This window comes from Thalassophryne amazonica, chromosome 15 (assembly GCF_902500255.1).
Source record: "Thalassophryne amazonica chromosome 15, fThaAma1.1, whole genome shotgun sequence".
NCBI lineage: Eukaryota > Metazoa > Chordata > Actinopteri > Batrachoidiformes > Batrachoididae > Thalassophryne > Thalassophryne amazonica.
The window spans coordinates 89,748,955-89,772,448 of record NC_047117.1 but is presented as its reverse complement, the minus strand read 5'-3'; the positions used below and the strand labels follow the sequence as shown (position 1 = coordinate 89,772,448).

The 23,494-nt window shown below is 42.0% G+C and overlaps 1 protein-coding gene across 1 annotated transcript in view; it reads left to right on the top strand.

Annotated features, from left to right (window-relative positions):
• LOC117526822 (neuronal acetylcholine receptor subunit alpha-7-like) overlaps nucleotides 1–10,312 on the top strand; it is a 53,631-nt gene extending 43,319 nt beyond the window's left edge. The window contains exons 6-9 of the mRNA XM_034188897.1: nucleotides 1,024–1,218; nucleotides 3,173–3,259; nucleotides 8,077–8,186; nucleotides 9,295–10,312. Of these exons, the coding sequence (XP_034044788.1) occupies nucleotides 1,024–1,218; nucleotides 3,173–3,259; nucleotides 8,077–8,186; nucleotides 9,295–9,861 (959 nt within the window). The 3' untranslated portion in view covers nucleotides 9,862–10,312. The remainder of the gene's footprint in view (nucleotides 1–1,023; nucleotides 1,219–3,172; nucleotides 3,260–8,076; nucleotides 8,187–9,294) is intronic.
• The last annotated feature ends 13,182 nt before the right edge of the window (nucleotides 10,313–23,494 follow it).

The following is a 23,494-nucleotide window of genomic DNA, read 5'->3' as shown; positions in this document are numbered from 1 at the left end:
AAGGTGCTTTTGCTCCGCCATCAGCAGCTTCAGCACGAATTTCACCGCCATTCTTTTCATGGCCAAATCTTCTGTCACAGTGGAATGTACCGAAAAAGTGCTGATGTCCACCTCTTCCGCAATTTTCGGATAGTCACACAACGATCCCGCATCACCACAGCGTTCACTTTGGAAATGATCTGGTCATTTCAGCATGTTGATGACCGCCCGGAGCGTGGCTCGCTTTCCACTGTTGTGTGGACGTCTTTAAACCGGTTGTACCGCTCCTTAATCTGTGTGATGCCCAAAGCATCGTCACCGAAAGCTGTCTGAATAATCCGAATGGTTTCCACCTGGCTGTCACCCAGTTTCTGGCAAAATTTGATGCGGTGCTGCTCCAGTCGTTCCGTCTTTTTCCTTGCAATGAAAATCCACCGAGCGCACTACATACGTCCTCACACAAAGGCTGCTTACCAGCAAATGACGCAATCGACAGGCGTGAAAAAATTCACGCATGCGCACGAAGGTTCAAGGTTGGCTGATGCAAGCACACGTGATTCAAATCCATCAGGTTTTTGCAAAAAATAAAAAGGTCCGATACTTTTCTAACAGACTTCGTATAAGTACAACCTATAAGTTCACTTACATAGCTGAGCTCCTGCTGGCTCTGACACACCTACTGAGTTGGTCAACGTAATGGATTGTTCAGAATACACTGCTCCTGCTGCCCATTCCCTTTAAGATATCTGATTTGAAGCATACTGAAATGGTTCACATTGAAAATATTTCTTGCTGGAGAATCGGGTTTATCTCATTTACCTTTACCAATCATATTTTTCACTGGACTTTTCCTTCAGGGACAATGAACCTGCTCGACCAAGCATGCACTTTACCACATTAAATTAACATGAATATTCGCATCAGCTGCTCTACAGACACAGGGGAGCATTAATGAGCTATTTTTATGACTTTTAAGGCTTTTTAAAAAATAAATCTGTTTTTGACTGCAGTTGACACAGTTAACGTTCTTCGTTTGTGCTGTAGGTGTGCCATCCAAACGTAACGAGCTGTACTACGAGTGCTGTAAGGAGCCATACCCTGATGTGACGTTCACGGTCACAATCCGCCGACGGACGCTTTATTATGGACTTAACTTGCTCATCCCCTGCGTGCTGATCTCGGGTCTGGCCCTGCTGGTTTTCCTTCTGCCTGCAGACTCTGGGGAGAAGATCTCACTGGGTACTAGCACACCTGTCCTCCTCCGTCATACATTTAGAGCAAAGTTATCTCTCCTGTCTGTGTTGCTGGTCTGAGCTCCTAACTGGCCCCTTTGGTTTTCATTTCTCTTTGCTACTGCTGTCATTATGGTCATGAATTTGTGTTTGTCTTTGACTGTTCTCATTCGCAGTAAAAAAAAACAAAAAAAAAAAACAGTTATTAACACAGCATAGACAATAACCTGTGTGTTATTCAGTAAAACATAATCAGAAAAAGTGCATAATAACCCAGGAGAGGAACCCAGGTGGTGACTTTGTCCTTGAGGAAAGGTTTACTGACCTTGACTTTGTTAGATGATGGTGTGACCTTTGTTGAATCAGTGGATGTCCTGATTGGTGCACTTGAGAAGCTGAGTGAAAATTCAAGCATTGAGGTGTCTAGCATTGAGGTTTGTCCTGGATTAAGGCAAAGTTCCGAGCTTTCAATAACATCTTGGACTCAGCTTTCTGAAGTATATCTGTTTTGGGGAAAACCATTGAACCTGTTGAAAGATTCACTTATCTCAGCAGTGACCCATCTCAGGGAGATGGGTCCATAAGGTGCTACAAGCTTCAGAAGAGCTTATATGAGAACTATGGACAGAGGCCTTTGGTGATGCCGATACCTATCCAGGAGAACAAAGGTCCAAGTATTAAGGTTCTGGTGCTTAATGTCCTGCTGTAGGGTTGTAGACCTGGATGCTAACTAGTGACCTATCCCTTTAGTACTACGTTTTGGTCTCTGAAGGATCCTTGGATAGTGCTGAAAGGACTTTGTTTACTTAGGCAGACTCAGATGAGGTGTATCACTTGCATTTTGTAGGTGGCTCCTTTCTCAGGCCATGACCCAGCGTGGAGGTGCCTCAGTAATGAAAACTCCAGCAACTGATAAAGGTCAACGTGACGCCCATGCTTCACCTGGCTGTGGCAGATGGATAGTTGAGGTGGGGATGGACCTGTTGTCTGGTTGAATGCTACCAAAGAGGACTTATAGTACAGTTCCGTAGTGTGGAGCAGTATATTTCCCAATAGTGGTTCTTGGCACCCAAAGTACTGCATGTTTTCCATTTGGCCTTGATCTACTCAGACCAGATCAACTCAGTCAGGTGTATTCAGTCAATCAGCAGCTCATTTGGCTCAATATGTGCAGTTAGAACAGGGAGAAAAGGAAAATACAGAGTACTTTGGGTCCTGAGGACCAGGTTTGAAAAACACTGGTGTAGAAGATGAGGCAGTGCACAACACCAGAACATCTTCTTAAACTTCCACATTCTTCTTCTTCTTTGTCTTTCGGCTGTTCCCGTTAGGGGTCGCCACAGCAGATCAATCGTTTCCATCTCACCCTGTCCTCTGTATCTTCCTCTGTCACACCAACCACCTGTATGTCCTCTCTCAGCACATCCATGAACCTCCTCTTTGGTCTCCCTCTTCTCCTCCTGCCTGGTGGCTCCATCCTCAGCATCCTTCTCCCTATATACCCTGGGTCCCTCCTCTGCACATGTCCAAACCATCTCAATCTCACCTCTCTGACTTTGTCTCCAAACCGTCCCACCTGAGCTGTCCCTCTGATATGTTCATTCCTAATCTTGTCCATTCTTGTCACTCCCAAAGAGAATCTCAACATCTTCAGCTCTGCCACCTCCAGCTCTGCCTCCTGTCTTTTTGTTAGTGCCACTGTCTCTAAACCATACAACATAGCTGGTCTCACTACTGTTTTGTAAACTTTCCCCTTCACTCTTGCTGATATTCTTCGGTCACAAATCACTGCTGCCACCTTTCTCCACCCACTCCACCCTGCCTGCACTCTCTTCTTCACCTTTCTACCACACTCTCCATTACTTTGAACAGTTGACCCCAAAGCATCCTTGTCAGCATATCTATCATGTGAATAAAGAATCTATATTTTGGCTGATCTTTGTGTCCACATCTTTCTCCAGGCATCACGGTGTTGCTGTCTCTAACTGTGTTCATGCTGCTGGTGGCAGAGATCATGCCTGCCACATCAGACTCTGTTCCTCTCATTGGTAAGACACAATATTTGCTTCAGTTATTTCCTACTTTAATGAGTAATTATCTTCAAACAAACTGTATGTGATCGGCAGTTTGTCCAATTGAAAGACATTTTCACTAATCTCCATGAAATATGGTGTCATGATCAGTCTAATCAAGAAGAAGAGATAATTGTATGTTTGCATATATCTGATGCTTCTTAGCATCAGATATTTAATTCCTCAAAATGCTTTCAGCTGATCTCCACAAAAAGTGATCAATTTAGTGTAGAGAGATGTTGTTCAATATGTGGTTTTTCTTCACCAACAAAAGCACCTAAACCACTGGTTTCCACAACCCTACCCAACTCCCAATCCATGCAAACTCTGAACAAGACCAGCTCCCTGAGGAACACCAATTTGCACCAGGAAAAATTCTGCCACCACTCTGTAGCATCATACAGTAGCTCTCTGACAATGATGTCCAACAGCATCTTGGTTTATTGACTGTGACTTCACAGACAATGCTGTGATCTTTGCAGAATCAGTGGATACTCTGGCTGCAGCACTTGAGACATATTGAGTGTCTGGGTTTGTGACAGTCGTGGTTCAAGACTAAGATCCAGGCTTTCAGTTAGTTCCTGGACTCAGCCTTCAAAAGTGCATCTGTATGCTGTGAAAGTGTTGAAATTATATAAACATTCACTTATCTCTGCAGTGACGTTCATGCCTTTGACATAAAGATGTCTAGAAAGAGCTCATGGAGTCATGAGGTTCCTGGATGCAGTTATCTTTGTGAGAGCATGAAGGTCCAGGTTTTTAGGGTCCCGGTGCTTCCTGTCTTACTCTATGGTTGTAAAAGTTGGATACTAATGAGTGACCTAAAGCAATGACGAGATGTCTTTGGTATCAGATCTTTTCTGAAGATCCTTGGGTACGGCTGGAATGACGGTGTCAAATGAGTGGTTATGTAGGGGGACCAAGATGAGGAGGATCACTTCCACTCTAAAGGAACATGACTAGGAGATTTCGGCCATGTGGAGCATTTCTCTGGGCACAATGTAGATTGTTGTTGCCTCTTTGTTGAGGACCCCAGCAGCTGGAGAAGGCCAATGATGTGCCCACCTTTCACCTGGCAGAAGTAGATAGATGGTGGCTTTCAACACATAGTGATGGACCAGTTGTCTGCCTGGGTGGCTTCCTTCCAGGACATGGGGTAGTTCCATAGTACCAACGCATGCTCCTAGACCTGACCTGGCATCTGGATCTACTGTATATTTACCATTTTACATATGAACAACGTACCTACCTAGTCAACCATGATCAGCATTAAACATTTAGACACTCAATTTAGGTTTTCTAAAAGTACAAAAGAAAGACAAAATACCAAATTTTGTGAAACCTTCAAAGCATCACATTAAATGCTGGACTGAGGTTTTTTGACATACAAAACCACTTTTCTGGCAGCCTCACCAAACCTTCCTTGCAGAGATATCAGCACATCCTGGGAAACTGACTGCTAAATTATGCAACACCCTGAGTGCTCAGTCAATCTGCAGGTTTCTGTTTTGCAGTGTCAGGATTTTGTCCAACACACAGATTGCAAAAATGATGGGTACAAAGAATTATTTAGCCAGTGGCCGTTAAGCTGTGGGGAGATATTTTCAGCTGGAGGCAGTTTGACTTCATACAGACTGAATGACTGGCGGTGGGAGGGGGTGGGGGGCTGCCAGCGTGTGAGGTGAATGTTATTGCCAGTATTTAGACAGCAGGGATAAATGTGCATTGTGTGAGGTCAGACTGAAACACACAATAAAGGAGATGAGAGGACATGTTTGGAAGAGAGGCAGCAGATAGAGATGCTGTTTAGGATCATTTGGCAGCTCGATGATATAAAAAGAATCCATTAGTAAGTTCCTCTTTACTGGAATAAACGTGTTAACACATTGTAAATGGAGCTGAAATGAGAGATTGTCAGCAAAAATACATTTTAATCGCCTTCTAACTGGATATAATGCAAATATATATAAATACCTGCACAGCCAGTCTTTTTGTAATGTTGCGTTTACACCAGAATGAGACCTATGTAAGACCTGCAACATCATGACATCCCATCAACTTTCACGAGTCTTGGCTGGTCTCTGTTGTGATCTGTTGTTTGTGTTTACACCAAGCTTGCATTGCAACTGAACTGTGCGAGTGAAAAATACGTTAATATCCATGATCATTGATGCAACCCCATGCAGAGTCAATTGAGAGTCTATTACGACCCATCGGATCAAGTTGAGGGTGAGTTGAGACGTGAGAGTTTATAAAGACCGACTATGAGACCCATGTATCTGTTGACAAGTAGCACAACTTGTGCAAATGTTTTAAACAGTTCAATTACACTTGCACACCTGTTCGAGACCAATGGGGATTGATGGTGAGTGTTGGAGACCAGGAGGGATTATTTTTCCAACCATGGAGACCCCATTGTGATCAGCCTGCAACCCCAGTGGGAGTCAGTGAGAGTGACAGCAAGAAGAGGCCATATTTCGATCATGCAGTTGAGCTCAAAAGTTTACATACCCTGGCAGATTTTGCATTTTGTATCACCAGTTATTCATCTTCATGATGAAGTGGTATAGAGGAGGATTTTCTTAAAAGGAAGACCTGAAAGTTTAGCTACAAATTGCCAGAAGGTACATCTGGTGAAAGAAAATCCTTCTCTGCTCTACTCCACTATGAAGCTAAGAGTAGTGATGCAAAATGCAAAGCTTGCACTGTGCACAATTTCTCCAATCACAGCCACATGAGCCCATAACTTCTCCTGGGTTGTCTGGGTGTCTTTCCTCACTCTTCTCCTTCTTGCACAGTCACGCAGTTTTTTGAGAACTGTCTACTCCATGCAGATTTACCATAAAGTGCCATACTGTTTGTATTTCTTTGTAATTAATGTAAATAAAGTCCAAGACATATTCAGTGGCAGCTTTACCATCAGAGATCCTCGTCCAAGACTACCACTAAAGACTCCAAGCTGTTGCTGATGTTAAAGGGGGCAACACACAGTATTAAGAAAAGGGGTATGTAAACTTTTGATCAGGGCCATTTGGGTAGTTCTCTTGTCATTTTGATTTAAAAAGAGGAAACAGTTATTTGACAATAAATGGCTTCACGCAACCACTAACCATGAGTGACAAAAAAAGTTTTTATGTTGTCATTCATATTCTCTTATAAAAGGCCAAAAAAAGCAAAAATTCTGCCAGGGTATGTAAACTTTTGAGCACAACTGTAACTCAGCCGTGGACTCGGTGTAAAGGGGGTGTAAGATTGCTAAGGCAGGTATAAAAGTGACAAATTAAAGGCAAAGCCTGAATTAATAAGTGGATCCTATTGATGCCCTGAGGCATGTTGGTGTTGGTGCTCATCTCTGGATTGCATAGCATCAAGTGGATGAGTGTCTACGACTCCCTCTGGACGGGACACCAGTCTGATACAGGTTAATTCCACAGCTGAGGTCGACACCCATTCACAGCTGGGTGGACTGAGACAATGCAGATAAAGTGTCTTGTCCAAGGACACAGACAGGTTACATGAGTGGGATTCAAACCCAGGTCTACATATTGGCAGGCCAGCTCCTTATCCACTCACTTACCTGTTCTACAATAAGTGGCCAAACACAACAAATTCCTCATCCACTGGGCATGAGGTATCGTTGAATGGATTGATAAGTAATGCAAAAATGCCAGTCATGATATGGCCATAGTAGTCAGCAGCTCTCAACCCACTTTAACATTTAAGGGAACAACGTGTTGGATACCCACCACCACCATCATCCAAACACCAAATGCAGGAACATCATTTGGAAGAATGGTTTTTCTGTCCCTCCTAGAATCAATTTAGAGAAAATTGCCAGCTGCACTGAAGATGTTCTGATGGCAAATGGTGGCCAACACATTAGTCAGACACTTTATGTTGGTTCTTCCTTTAATTTGTCACACCTTGGTGACCAAGAGACCTAGGTGTTCCTCAATATCACTAGAGGGAGTTTTTCCCTTACCACTGCTTGGGGTTGGTAACGTTAGACCTTGCTTGTGTGAAGCACCTTGACGCTCACTCACTCATCTTCAACCGCTTTTCCGGGTGTGGGTCACGGGGGCAACAGACTTCCCTTTCCCATGCCACATTGACTACCTCTGACTGTGGGATCCCGAGGCATTCCCAGGCTAGTGTGGAGATATAATCTGTCCACCTAGTCCTGGGTCTTCCCCAGGGTCTCCTCCCAGATGGTCGTGCCTGGAGCACCTCCCCAGGGAGGCACCCAGGAGGCATTCTTACCTTTTCCAGGGGCATCCAACTGTGGGAAGATTCTGGATTCAGAACCTGCTGGAATGATTATACATCCTACCTGGCCTTGGAACTTTCTCCCAGAGGAACTGGATTATGAAACTGGGGAGAGGTATGCCCAGTGTGATTATTTAGGCATCCTGTCACTATGACTGAACCTTAGATAAGTGGTGGAAAATGGATAAAGGGATCAAAATGAATCCATCTCCCAGTGTTAGAATGCATCTAAAATTGACATCATGCTTGCTGGCATTTATTTTTGCATTTTCATATCTCTGTGGCTTCATAGCCTCAAACCATGTTGTGTTTTGGGTGTAAATTAGGAAGTAAAATGTGAGTCACCCACCCACCTCTAGTAACATGACCTGAGGATTGTCAACAGGGATAAATTGCCCACAGGCAAACCAAATGACTGAATTTGCAGTTGCCCTGTCAAAGTAACATGGTCAAAAAAAAACCTTCTTCATCAGTGTTTTCAGGTGCTAGTCTCTTTTCTAATACTTTTAATTATGGTCTCTTTCCAGCACAGTACTTTGCTAGTACCATGATGATTGTGGGCTTGTCTGTGGTGGTGACAGTCCTGGTTCTGCAATTCCATCATCATGACCCACATGGAGGGAAAATGCCTAAATGGGTAGGTTATGATAATCTAATCAGTATTCCTTCTCCAACATCAACTCTCCATCCAGTGTTCATTATTTTAGAAGCACTGCACTTTGGCTTCACCTTTCCAAACACTGCATTCACTTATTCATGTTGGCCATTAATTGTGATATTTAGGGTTGGGACCTTGATGAAGGATCAAGAAATCAGTCTGTAGTAATGCATAGGGGGTGACAATGTGATCTGTAGTGAGAGTAGAGAGCAGGTTAAATCTAGCCTGGAAAGGTGGAGATATGCTGTGGAGAGCAGGAGAATGAAAGTCAGTAGGAACAAGACTGAATGAGAGGGAATGTGTGTGAATGAGAGGGAGCCCGGTGGAATAGTGAAGGAGTAGAAGTGGTGAAAGTAGATGAGTTTAAATACTTGGGGTCAACTGTCCAAAGTAATGGAGAGTGTGGTTGAGAGGTGAAGAAGAGAGTGCAGGTAGGGTGGAGTGGGTGGAGAAAGGTGGCAAGAGTGATTTGTGACCGAAGAATATCAGCAAGAGTGAAGGGGAAAGTTTACAAGACAGTAGTGAGACCAGCTATGTTGTATGGCTTAGAGACGGTGGCACTAACAAAAAGACAGGAGGTGAGCTGAAGATGTTGCAATTCTCTTTGGGAGTGACGAGAATAGACAAGATTAGGAATGAACACATCAGAGGGACAGCTCAGGTGGGACGGTTTGGAGACAAAGTCAGAGAGGTGAGATTGAGATGGTTTGAACATGTCCAGAGGAGTGAAGTGCTGAGGGGGGGACATGCAGGTGGTTGGATTGACAGAAAAAGTTACAGTGGACAGAGTGAAATGGAAACGATTGATCTAATGTGGCGCCCCCTAATGGGAGCTGCCGAAAGAAGAAAAAGAAATGCATGGGGAGCATGATCTGGATTGGGCTTGGTGGAATGATTGGTGGGTCAACGATGGACAAAGTATTTGATTTTGAAAAAAGTACGTATGAGATTCTCTCTCCTTCATGCAGTTATAAGGACTTTGTCATGATGCAGCACCTTTAGCATTTATCTGTACAAAGACAGTCTATCACTTACCTTTTGGTCTTTTACCCACCTGAACTCTTTGCCCTTCTCCCTCGGGTTGCAGGTCCGAGTTATCCTCCTGAACTGGTGCGCTTGGTTCCTCCGCATGAAGAAACCTGGAGAAGAACACAAGGCAGCTGTAGGTGCACACAGCCCCCCGAGCTACAAGTACTCCCACTCTGCTCCTCACCACACCAGCACCAGCAGCATTCAGATGAATACCATACCAGGTCAGGCGTGCCCACAGTCGACCACAACCAACGGGAACATGAACATGTACTTTGGCTACCATTCGATGGGCACAGACAACCCGGCTTTCCCACCAAGCAATGATTCAGGTGTGTCTGTGTGCAGCGGAGGCGGGGTTGACCTCCACTCCGAGCAGGTACGGACTTTGCTGCTGGAGCAAATCCCAGAAATTTCCCAGATCCTGGAGGAAGTGCAGTACATTGCCAGACGCTTCCGAGAGCACGACGAAGGAGAGGCGATCTGCAGCGAGTGGAAATTTGCAGCAGCAGTGGTGGATCGGTTATGCCTGGTGGCCTTCTCACTTTTCTCCATTATCTGCACCTTTGCCATCCTCATGTCGGCTCCAAATTTTATTGAGGCTGTGTCCAAGGACTTCACATAAGGCTGATCTCTTCCCTCTGTGAAAGAAACGAGGCCCAATCAACATAATAAATCCTGACATGGTTTAGAAATTGTGACACTCTCTACTTCAAGTCTGTGAAGCTGCACAACCCCCAGTTATTTTATATACAAAGTTTTCCTTCTGTTTTCACATATTTATCAAAAATATATGGTTGTATGTGAGTGATGTGGGTTTCCTAACATTTCCGTACAGTATGCATATTGCCAGGCATCAGGTCGAGGCGACATGCAAGAGAAACACTCACAAAAGCACTTTTCATATCTACTCCTAGCAGTCAGTGCACCACATTAGGAACTTTAAGCAGCTCTTTTTGCAGGAACGGCTACAGCGACCAAAATCAAATAGATCTGTGCTGGTTGTAGCACGCACAAACTCAAGTAACCTTGCGGGTCTACGCCAACAAAAATACATTTCATGATTACTTTTAAAAAACATTTTTTTTCAAAAAGATTAGGACATTTATGTGGTCAATAATATTAAAAGGCACCTGTTAATTTACATTTCATACATTTTCCTGGGCCAAGCTGAGTTCCTCTACACAGCCACACTACGCTATCACTTATGTTCTTGAGAATCCCAGGACTTTCTCAGAATGAATCTGGGCACAGAATATTCAGATATGCCTGCCTTACAGTACATCCAGAAAGTATTCACAGCGTTTTACTTTTTCCACATTTTGTTACATTACAGCTTTGTTCCAAAATGGAGAAAATTCATTTTAACTAAGAAATCACATGTACATAAGTATTCACAGCCTTTGCTCAATACTTTGTTGATGCACCTTTGGCAGCAATTACATCCTCAAGTTTTCTTGAATATGAAGCCACAAGCTTGGTGCACCTATCTTTGGACAGTTTGGTCCATTCCTCTTTGCAGCACCTCTCAAGCTCCATCAGGTTGGATGGGGAGCGTCGGTGCACAGACATTTTCAGATCTCTCCAGAGATGTTCAATCGGATTCAGGTCTGGACTCTGGCTGGACCACTCAAGGACATTCACAGAGTTGTCCTGAAGCCACTCCTTTGATATCTTGGCTGTGTGCTTAGGGTCATTGTCCTGCTGAAAGATGAACCGTCACCCCAGTCTGAGGTCAAGAGCGCTCTGGAGCAGGTTTTCGTCCACGGATGTCTCTGTACATTGCTGCATTCATCTTTCCCTCAATCCTGAGTCTCCCAGTTCCTGCTCCTGAAAAACATCCCCACAGCATAATGCTGCCACCACCATGCTTCACTGTAGAGATGGTGCCTGGTTTCCTCCAAACATGATGCCTGGAATTCACACCAAAGAATTCAATCTTTGTCTCATCAGACCAGAGAATTTTGTTTCTCCTGGTCTGAGAGTCCTTCAGGTGCCTTTTGTCAGGTGGGCTGCCATGAGCCTTTTATTAAGGAGTGGCTTCTGTCTGGCCACTCTGCCATGCAGGCCTGATTGGTGGATTGCTGCAGAGATGGCTGTCCTTCTGCATGGTTCTCCTCTCTCCACAGAGGAATGCTGGAGCTTTGACAAAGTGACCATCAGGTTCTTGGTCACCTCCCTGACTAAGGCCCTTTTCTCCCGATCCCTCAGTTTAGATGGGCGACCAGCTCTAGGAAGAGTCCTGGTGGATCTGAACTTCTTCCATTTATGGATGATGGAGGCCACTGTGTTCACTGGGACCTTCAAAGCTCAATGTGATTGGTTTAACTCACGTTACACTCAAGACATGTTGTGATAATTGTCAACATACATCACATTACTATTTACAGAGTACATTTCATACTCTGTAAAGCGTAATGTGGAGTTGTACATGCCCCAAATACAGGTGCACTATGCACTTGAGAACATGCACTATAGATTATCTCAACAGTATTACATTGACTAGGTACTGGTACCCATGTGCATGAAGATACTAAAGGCTAAGACAGTCTACTATTTGACCCCAGTGACCTTGCCCCAAATGACTGATCTCTTGCTCAGCTTGCCAGAAATTATGATCACAATGATTGAACTTGCGCACTGCCAGAACCCATCTCCATATGTGTGCCACGTGTGGTGCGAATCAAAATGAAAACTTCAATTTTCACCTTTGACCCCTAACCCTGATTACCTTGACCCCACTGAGTGACCTCTGGCAAATTGTACCTGGCCTTGCACAGAGGAGTGATGCAACATATGAGGATCTGTTTTCTACTGTGAAGAAAAGAATGCTCTGCTGGTATGACAATGTAATACGGTCATCCAGCCTTTCCAAGATAGTCCTGCAAGGAACAGTTCCAGGAAAGAGAAGAAAAGGAGGCACAAAAAGAAATGGACAGATGACATGTGTGACTGTCCTGGGAAAAGTGTAGCAGAGACCCAGGTGACCCGCACAAGTGGAGACTTCTTGTGCAGTGGTTCAACCCAAATTTCAATTTATTTTATTTATATAACGCCAACTCACAACAAAGCTGCTTCAAGGTGCTTCACACGAGGTCTAATCTTATCAACTCCCCTGAACAAGCACACAGGTGACAGTGGTAAGGAAAAACTCCGTCTGGTGATCATGAGGAAGAAATCTCAAGCAGACCAGACTCAGAGGGGTGGCTCACTGCACCATGCAGTGCACCTACAATGCGAGCAAGTTACAGAATTTGTGACACTGACCTCGCCTGCAAAGTTTGGTACACAATTAAAATTTTACTTGTGAAAAAATGTTGATTTCAAAGCTAGAATCTATTTTTTTCCAACTTTTTCAATCTTGTTTTCAGTTGCAGTTTCCGGAGTATAAGTCGGACCTGTCAAAAAAAATGTCTCTTAAAGAGGAAAACACCACATATAATTTGCACCAGAGTATAAGTCATACCTTTTAAAATTTAGTTTAGTGCTTTGATTCCTGGGAAAGTCCTATTAAAACAGTCATTACAGTTACTATTATTAATAATAATAATGATAAAAAAAACCTTGTGATTTTTCAGTATAGTCACACTGAAGTATGCGTCACAGGGCCTCCAAAACTAGCAAAAAACAAAAACAGATGCAACTTCTACTCCATAAAAGACAGCAATTCTTTAGTCAGACTGTATGATATACGCCGCAACAGTGATGTCAGTTACTGCAGCTATGCTGTAAACACAGATCTATTATGGGTACGTAGCCGTTCTAATGTTCTGATGTAAATTCACACTATTTCACGTTATAGTACAGTGCGTTTTACTGGAATTACACTTTCTGCATCTAATCAGTGGACAGTCTAAGGCACACCTGTGCACTAATCATGGTGTCTAATCAGCATCTTGATATGGCACACCTGTGAGGTGGGATGGATTATCTCAGCAAAGGAGAAGTGCTCACTATTACAGATTTAGACTGGTTTGTGAACAATATTTGAAGGAAATGGTGATATTGTGTATGTGGAAAAAGTTTTAGATCTTTGAGTTCATCTCATACAAAATGGGAGCAAAACCAAAAGTGTTGCGTTTATATTTTTGTTGAGTGTATCTTCATTTTGTAAAATCAAGGATATTTTAATCGTGTGCCGCAGTTACGTCCTTCAGTCAATTCCGTATGCACCAGCTTTTATGTCGTCTTATTTTTCAGGCTTTTATACTTGTGAATATTCACTGATGTGTAAATATAGCTGTGCCTGACTTTTAAAAAATATTGTTGCTTACTCACCCCTTTACTGCGTTTCTGTTGACGTGAGAGCAGGAATTTTCACTTTGGCACTAAAAATCACTGTGAATATTAAAGACTCAATTCAATTTATTTTTGAGTTTCTGATGTAAGGGCCCTGTCCCTCTGGCGTTAAGGAGGATTTGCGCATGAAATGAGGAGACAACAGCTGAGCGTCCGCAACAAAGGTGGGCGGAAATGACAAATGTCTGGGGGTGGATCAGCGAATACATGAGGAAGAAAAGAGAATATAACAGGGAAAAGAAGTGAATGCGACCGCGGAGGCGCCCCCATGAGGGGCACAGCGGCCGTGATGCACTCGCTACATCCGTGCCCACTCTGTCTGCATGCGCGACATACCATTTGCGACCGTGATGTGGCCGTGCTGGGCACGCATCATATCTGCTTTGCACGCTGTCCCGGTCCGCCGCCAAGCTGCGCCAACCCGTCGGTTGCGGATATCAGCGGATGACAGGGGATATGCAGCGCGTTGGTTGTGTATGTCCTGCGTATGTCTTCAGTATGTGTTCAGGCAGTGATGCGGATCTCATCCGCAGTAGGATTTTTGAGCCGCTCAAAAATCCTGGCTGCGGACATGTGTGCCTCTGCGGATGATCACGGACGTGTTCGGATGGCGGCCGACTCATACAGGAATGTTACACGGTTATTGAGGTTGTTTGGCGGATGTGGGCCACTTTTGTGCGCATTCCATCCGCAAATCCTCCTAAACGCCAGTGGGACAGCATCCCTCTGTGTTGACAGTGTTTAATGTGTGATACACAATATATAAATCATTCACATCTTTCACAACAATCTGTGTTTTTCTGTCAGTTACACAAAGTTTCCTCTGACTGTGGCGAGTTTCACACTGAGAAATTCTGAGAAATTCACAATGAATCAACTGACTTTTTAATAAGCTGAGTTTCATGACCGTTGTCGGGGTACACTGTACTTACTCCTAATCATCTGCAGTACTGTGTAGGTTTATTTTTACTCTTCTCTCAAGAAAACACACAAGACATTTTACAGAACAAATCTGTGTTAATAGTTCATCTTCTTACGACACGAACATCGTCTTTGATCGTTATGCAGCTGAACTCAAGTCCTTCTTTGACCAAATCTTTGTCCACTGCACGAGGAACCGAGGAGGAACCAGAAAAACCAGGAGTCCACTGAGTGGACAAAAAAAAAAAAAAGAAGCAAATCCAACTCTCAAAAATGGAAAACTCTGGAAAGAGGCAAAAAGTATCTATTTTAATTTTTTTTTCCATCTAGTTCACGGACAGTGGGGGAGCAAGAAGGTGGGGCTTAATACAGGACGAGGGGACAGACACTCAACTGCTTGTCTCAGTGACTGACAGCACACTTTGATATTTATTGCATGCAGACATGTTGCCTTGCCAGAAAACCTCTCACTTCCATCATCCACTGAGTCAACCATCTAAACGCCAATGCACCAGGTTCAAGCGAACTCGGTCCAGAAAGACAGTGACAGATCATTCTCTGATTAGTTTATTCCATGTTACACCCAAAACAAAGCGATGGTTATTTAACAGATCTGTAAATTACAAAGTGCAGTTTTTCATTTTATTTTATTGTTGTTTGTGCGAACTTGGCAATAAGTTCAATTCTCATGCCCAAAAATGCACTTGTGCTGCACATCATCAAGGTGGAATCTTTTGTCAGAACTATTATTGCTTTAGTTCCTCAGAGGTCACAGACTAAGATAAAAATTTGATTGCACAATGTTGATCGCGGCTCATCTTTGAGAACACAAAATGAGCCGTGTAACAGTTGTGATGTGAGATTGTGGCCATGACAGACAGTTCGGTAGATTTGTGAAACAAGTGATTTTTGTTTATTTATTTATTTATTTTAATCATGCATGGCGCTGACTGTATAAACCAGCAGAGGAAGGTTAGAAGTCAGTTGTGATTTGTAAAAGTAATTAAACAATTCAGGAGAAAAACAAAAAGACAAAGTTGAAGTTGCAAGAAACAAAATAGTTCAAAAAAAAAAAAAACTTTGTAAATGTGTGGTTTCATTGACTAATATTTAAAATTGCAGTTAAAATTTGAGTTTGTGCCCATTCCATAACAGACTTTTTTGTTGTTAGTGTTCATAAAAGATTCATTTTGTTTTCTTTATCGGCTGCACCTCTGCTTATTATAGCTTCACCTCCTTTGAAAGATGTACATAAACACTAAATGTACATGAATATTTTGAGAAAAATAAACATGAAATCTACTACTTACTTACATTCAGTTGTCATGGTTTACATGCTAGTGTTTTCTAATTCATTAATATCAGATGTGTGTTATATTTTTCATGTACCTTGCATTTCTTGCTCCAAGTAAAACCTCACCTGTGTTAGTCTCCTTGTGCTTTTATTTTGATAGCCCTGCTTCCTGTCCATGTTGTTGGCTTTACGTTCTGGGCACTCCCTTGCATGTTCACTTCCCAGTAGATTGATTTATACACGATTTAACCACCATTAATCCTTCACTCCAGTGCCAGATAGTCGTATGTGTTAATGAGCTTTCTCACATTCTATTCCTAGTGTTTGATCTCCAGTTGCCGATTCCCCCTTGGCGTCTTGCTGGGTTTAGCCTGCCGTCTATTGAATTTCCTGTGTGATATGTTTGATTCCTGATTATTGACATGTTGGTAACAAATGGGATAATCCCTTTGCTGCTGTCCTCATAGACTGCATTGTGAACTGATTATCTGTGCACTAGACCCACATTACATGGAGAATGGGCATGTGTGGTCTTGAACTGGGAACTTTCTGCTTTGAAAGCAAGTGCACTAACCACTTGTCCACCATGCTGCACTATTTCTAGGATTGTTTAAAAAAACCTGCAGAATGCCCATTTCCTAATTTTCTCCTCCAAAGAAGTACAGAGCAAGAGCAGAGGGAAGTGATTGTGCTGAATTACACACATGCATAACAATCATGGGTTTATGTTAAATCTAATATTATGTGTATTGGAGTTACAACAGATATCTGTGCAGTTACTGTTGGAAAGTGTTGCATCTCAGTATCTCCGATCGGTAGATACTGACTGACTGTGTCGCACATCAGATCTCGTTTCCTGCAGAATCCTTGTCTGGAGGCTCAGATTTCTTTAACAATCTTGTCTTTCCACGTTTTTCTTTGCCATTTCTAGAGATTAAGGCTGTGAAATTGGAAATAACTGTGATTAAAGCCTGCACAGTAGTGTGCAATTAACTTTTGCTAAAATAAGAAAAGCTGCTGCAAAAATAATGAAGTGCTTCTAAATACCAAGTGATTTATGATAAGAGCTCTAAGCATTAAAGATGAATAAAAATAAATATCTGGAGCAATCACCCTTTACCTTTACCATAATTAGGTCTTTTTTTCCTCCTTGGATAAACTATCCCACAGGTTTACTAAAACATCATATTGATCAATTCATTATGTATTGATTGCTGGTTTGGCCCCCGGGTGGTGCCTGGTGTGAGATTTCAGAGACATTTATGATTGATGTGTCGCTGACAGTATATTGGTTTCTAGGCAACCAATGCTTTAATTGTCTTTGATTAAAGGCATCAATAGCATCAAAGACAGAGCTGAGTGAGACTGAAGGCAATTTTAATCCTGTTTACTGATCTTTGACTTTAGTTGATCAATACCTATATCAATTTAACATGAATAGCTAATTTTTGCAACGTATTTGGACAGTGGGGATAAACTCAGATATACCATAATTTCCAGAGCATAGGTCTCATCCTTTTTCCTGTATTCTCATCTTTCTAATTTGGGATTTTTGTGCATTGCAGTAGTGTTATTTTAATTTATTCATTTATTTGTAAGTGCCTTCGGCTTTGCCCTTGCACTCAGGGTTGCTATAGCAAATGCAAAGTAGATCTGCGTGTTCATTTGGCACAAGTTTTACACTGGATGCCCTTCCTGAAATACAGTAGTGTTCAGAATAATAGTAGTGGTATGTGACTAAAAAGATTAATCCAGGTTTTGAGCATATTTCTTATTGTTACATGGGAAACAAGGTTACCAGTAGATTCAGTAGATTCTCACAAATCCAACAAGACCAAGCATTCATGATATGCACAATCTTAAGGCTATGGAATTGGGCTATTAGTAAAAAAAAAAAAGTAGAAAAGGGGGTGTTCACAATAATAGTAGTGTGGCATTCAGTCAATGAGTTCGTCAATTTTGTGGAACAAACAGGTGTGAATCAGGTGTCCCCTATTTAAGGATGAAGCCAGCACCTGTTGAACATGCTTTTCTCTTTGAAAGTCTGAGGAAAATGGGATGTTCAAGACATTGTTCAGAAGAACAGCGCAGTTTGATTAACAAGTTGATTGGAGAGGGGAAAACTTATACGCAGGTGCAAAAAATTATAGGCTGTTCATCTACAATGATCTCCAATGCTTTAAAATGGACAAAAAAAAAAAACCAGACGCATGGAAGAAAATGGAAAACAACCATCAAAATGGATAGAAAAATAACCAGAATGGCAAAGGCTCACCCATTGATCAGCTCCAGGATGATCAAAGACAGTCTGGAGTTACCTGTAAGTGCTGTGACAGTTAGAAGATGCCTGTGTGAAGCTAATTTATTTGCAAGAATCCCCCGCAAAATCCCTCTGTTAAATAAAAGACATGTGCAGAAGAGGTTACAATTTGCCAAAGAACACATCAACTGGCCTAAAGAGAAATGGGGGAATATTTTGTGGACTGATGAGAGTAAAATTGTTCTTTTTGGGTCCAAGGGCCGCAGACAGTTTGTGAGACGACCCCCAAACTCTGAATTCAAGCCACAGTTCACAGTGAAGACAGTGAAGCATGGTGGTGCAAGCATCATGATATGGGCATGTTTCTCCTACTATGGTGTTGGGCCTATATATCACATACCAGGTATCATGGATCAGTTTGGAGGTCATGTTGCCTTATGCTGAAGAGGACATGCCCTTGAAATGGGTATTTCAACAAGACAATGACCCCAACCACACTAGTAAATGAGCAAAATCTTGGTTCCAAACCAACAAAATGAATGCCTCGCAGATGTGAAGAAATCATGAAAAACTGTGGTTATACAACTAAATACTAGTTTAGTGATTCACAGGATTGCCAAAAAAGCAGTTTGAACATAATAGTTTTGAGTTTGTAGCATCAACAGCAGATGCTACTATTATTGTGAACACCCCCTTTTCTACATTTTCTTTACTAATAGCCCAATTTCATAGCCTTAAGAGTGTGCATATCATGAATGCTTGGTCTTGTTGGATTTGTGAGAATCTACTGAATCTACTGGTACCTTGTTTCCCATGTAACAATAAGAAATATACTCAAAACCTTGATTAATCTTTTTAGTCACATAGCACTACTATTATTCTGAACACTACTGTAACTCCACATAACATGGAGAAATGTGACGGGTGGGGTTTGAGAAACATTAAAACCAAGCACACTAACCACTTGGCAATGACTGCCTGGAGTTTATTACTTTATTACTTTGGACTTCATTTATAAAATGCTTTTCCATCTGCATCAGAAGTTCAAAGTGCTTTACAATGATGCCTCACACCCACCCATTCAGACAGACACAATCACACACCAATGTCAGGGTGCTGGCATGCAAGGTGCTCACTGCACACCGGGAGCAACTAGGGGATGAAGGGCTTTGCCCAAGGGCCCTTAGTCATTTTCCAGTCTGGCTGGGTTTTGAACTGAGGAGCCTCTGGTCAGAAGCCCAGCACTTAACCACTAAATCATCACGTCCCCTCCCTTCCCTTATTAGTAGAGTTTCTTTTGTTTTAATTCCTGGGAAAGTCCAATATAAATCGTTATAATAATTATGATTATTAATAAGGAAGTCTCGGGGCCTCAAAACTAGTAAAAAAAAAAAGGACATGATATATTCTGGAAAATATGTTACTGTATATTCTGTTCCATATTACATATTCTGTAGATAGATAGATAGATAGATAGATAGATAGATAGATAGATAGATAGATAGATAGATAGATAGATAGATAGATAGATAGATAGATAGATAGATAGATAGATAGATAGATAGATAGATAGATAGATAGATAGATCCTTATCACATCTAAACTCCACTTCACATATTGTAAATAAGATGCTCCTATTTTTTAATTCCAATCATGTTTATATGTATATGCATATACACTAATATATATGTATATATATTTTATTTCTACCTCATTTTCTTATTTTATTGTATTGTTACAAGTATCATTATTATTGCTTACTTTTTGCACACGCTGTTTGATGCACATTTTCTTCTACTCGCACTCATCTTGTGTGTTTATTAAGAGCTGATGTAACGTGAATTTCTCCACTGTGAGATCAATAAGGTCTTATTTTATCTTAGATAGATAGATAGATAGATAGATAGATAGATAGATAGATAGATAGATAGATAGATAGATAGATAGATAGATAGATAGATAGATAGATAGATAGATAGATAGATAGATATACAGTAGATTCCCTTGATTGAGAGAGAGAAACGATATGACGAGTCAAAAAAAAACTCTCATGTGACTCGTGGTGCCATCTTGTGTTCAAAATAGCATTTGCTTTTAATCTATCTGCATAAATATCCAGCCATTTTATTTATTTGCTGAAAATTACGGGTTGTTGTGCATTTGAATGCACAAATAGACACAACGAGGGCTTCAAGATGTACAGATTCCCTTCAAATCTGAACAGAAGAAAAATTAGGGAAAATAAAGTCAGGCGTGTATGATGGAAGCCGACATCATCGTCAAAGTTTTGAGAGGTAAATATATTGTTCAGTCCCATGAACAGTAAAATCGTCATCATATAAACCAGATATTCACAGTCACCGGACAAAAAAAGTCCCAAAGTTTTTGTATTGTTTTCCATGTAATAAAGAGCGTATATAACAGATTTTGTTCAATGGATTTTTCGCTCACATCCCATCCAATCACACTGTATTTCCATTAAAACCCCGAGCAGTCTGGACGTGCACAGCAACAGAAGTACAAATTAAAGTTCAGCACTGACGCTCACCAATGTGAGGAAAGTGAGACCACAGTCATTTCTGTGATTAAAAAAACTGACTGTTTATTTTTTTCACACTGTGCTCAGACTCGGACACGTGCACATGTTAAATCAGACACAATAGGCTGTGATTTGACACTTTTCTGCTTTCACTCCTTCGTCTCCCATCATATTTTAATAGTTTTTGCAGTGTGCATGCTGATTACAAATGGATCCGACAAGTCCACAACTTTACAACATGGAGTCTGAAAAAGATGAAATTGTACAGCTTACCTTTGAATTGTAGAAAGAAAAGCTTGTTGAGGGTCAGATTAGTTCAGAATAAAGTATAATCCAGACAGACAGACAGATAGATAATTGTCTTTTGTTTTTGTGGAATCATGCATTGGGCTGTAAACTTACAAAGTAATCAGGGTTTTATGAAAAAGTCTGTTACTTTCTTTAAGTCTTTGTCTGACAATCTAATAATAATAAAAAAGGAACACACAAAAAATAACAAATTACCAAAAATATTAAGGTGCTTAAGACTTTTGCACAGTAATGCATGATGCCCGTTTCACCCCAGAATGTCTCGTGGGCATGTGGCAAAGCAGCAATCTACCTTTTCCCTTCCTCATCACCAAGAGATTAAAATGAGAAATGTCCTAACATTAAGTAAAAACTGGAAATGAGATTCACTGCAGTGCGTTTCCAGAGCTGATTGGTTGGTTCACGCGCGCTCAGAGCCGTGAACTCTGAAGAGCAAATCTGCAGCCAGTCAGGCTGGAAAACATCATTTCCCAACAGGACTGAATAGCTCAGGCAGCTCGAGTCGGCGAGATCCAATCTCCATCCTGACCGTGATATGAGTCAGGACCATAGGTCAGGAAGCACACATGCACATGCACACACATGCACATGCACACATGCGCGCATGGAGTGACGGTATTCAAATTGATTAAATCTAATCACAGGCTTCACTACACACTGACAGCTGTTGGTGTCTGGAATTTCTCGCTCCCACACTTTCACATTTTTCCAGCCAGCCGAGCAGACACAGACGGCGTTCCTGTTTCGCCCCCTCCCAGCAGACCGTGCCAACGTCGCTTCCATTTTTCAGGTCAGGAGATGAGACGGACCACCTAGGCTGGAGGTGGGGGCACGTTTAACAATCTGGGTGAATGATGTTTGCTCTGTTTGGTAGCTGTGTTGGTGACAGGTCAGGTGGAACGTAATTCTGTGGACCGTGTGCAGTCAGCCACATAAAGAACACAGACCACCCCTCCCTCTAAGACTTTATCAGTTTATATAATGCATTTTTAATAATCCATTCCAGTGAAGCATCATGTGCTTAAACATGATGCTGAGCATTTTTTCTGGCACCTGATTTAACTGTTGTATTTGATTTTTGCATATTATCCTCTTCATACAATGATTTATGGAACACTTGGAACACTAATTCAGGTTGTCACTTTTAGGTTCCTATCGACCGCCAGGCACAAGTGTCATTGCTAGTTTGCATGTTGTTTGCATGTAGTTAGCATGGTCATCGTCTGCGCACCAATGGACAACTCTGGGAGCATGCACTGGTGCTGCACCTGGCTGTATCCACAACACCACGGAACCACCCTGGGTCCTGAATAGCAACCACCCAGGCAGACAAGCAGGAAAAACAGGACAATCAAGTGTCAAAGACCAGAATCCCAGCTTAAATAGAGCACACTAGTAAAGATCAGCCAATCAGTCACTCATGGTTTGACACAAAACACATTACAAATACTAATCATACATGCCAACCTTAACAGAATAAAAACAATTAATCTGCATCAGAGCACACCACAGCGTAAAGTGAACACATTTTACCTTACCGTTAACAGTGCTGCAATAAATCCACCACTTATGTTTACTAATCCTTCCATTAATGTGCCAGTCACAGGTTTTAATTCCCACACCCAAGTCTCACCCAGTCAAAAAAATAAGCGTTTATAGGTCACCCGAACCAAGGTTAGCCTGTTAGCCTCTGTCTTAAGCCCCTTTCACATTGGCGTATTCGTAGAGCTGCTTATTGTGGCATATTATCTATGCTGAGTTGAGCAGCTCTCTGCCCACTTTTGGCAGCTCTACATCAAGTTTTTTTCTCCCTACACAGCAGTATGTTGAAGGCTACGTGCGTATGATGGAAGAAATTAAACATGTTTAATTTTCTTCGACGTAGAGCGCTGGACACAGTTTTAAGCAGGTCTGTGCAGCACAGCGTTACTGCATGCAAGTCTGTGCAACATGGCGCTCCTGTACACAATCAAAAACTGAGTGTGTGCATCCAGAGGAATCAGCTGAGAACATGAGAACATGATCACAAGGCCCACAGTGCCTGTGTGTGCTCAGAACAGGAAATCGAACCTCAACTCAGAAGTCCAGAAACAGCAGGTCAGTCACTCGCTCTCCCTCACTCTCACTCTCTCTCTGTCTAATCAAACCTGTGACTTTAAAATAAAAGCGCACTCGCTGCATGTCGGTGCGCTCATCAGACGACCTGATCGATCAGGTCTGATCAAATCAGCGGACCTGATCAGAGCAACTGGAGCTTTAAAAGTTTAGAGTCACAGCTCTTCATTCACAGGAGCACTTATACCACAGCCAGACTCAGCAGCATCTGTACACAATGAAAATGATCCACCAAGACAAAAAATAATAATAAAAAAAAATAATAATAATAATGTTAAATGACTCTGTTTCTGACGTGCACCACACCGTGCAGTAGAGAACAGAACGCACTTCCACAAAGGCAGAAAATAGCAGCTTTGGCTACATACGTGGCAGTAATGAAACTGTAAAACCATCGGGATACAATCCACTGTTTTACAAATGCAATGATGTGTTCTGCACAGCCGGCAGGAGTGAACAGGTTTTAAATAGTGGCAAGGTACATGTGACTGTGTGCACATGTTAAAAAGCGAAAACGCAGC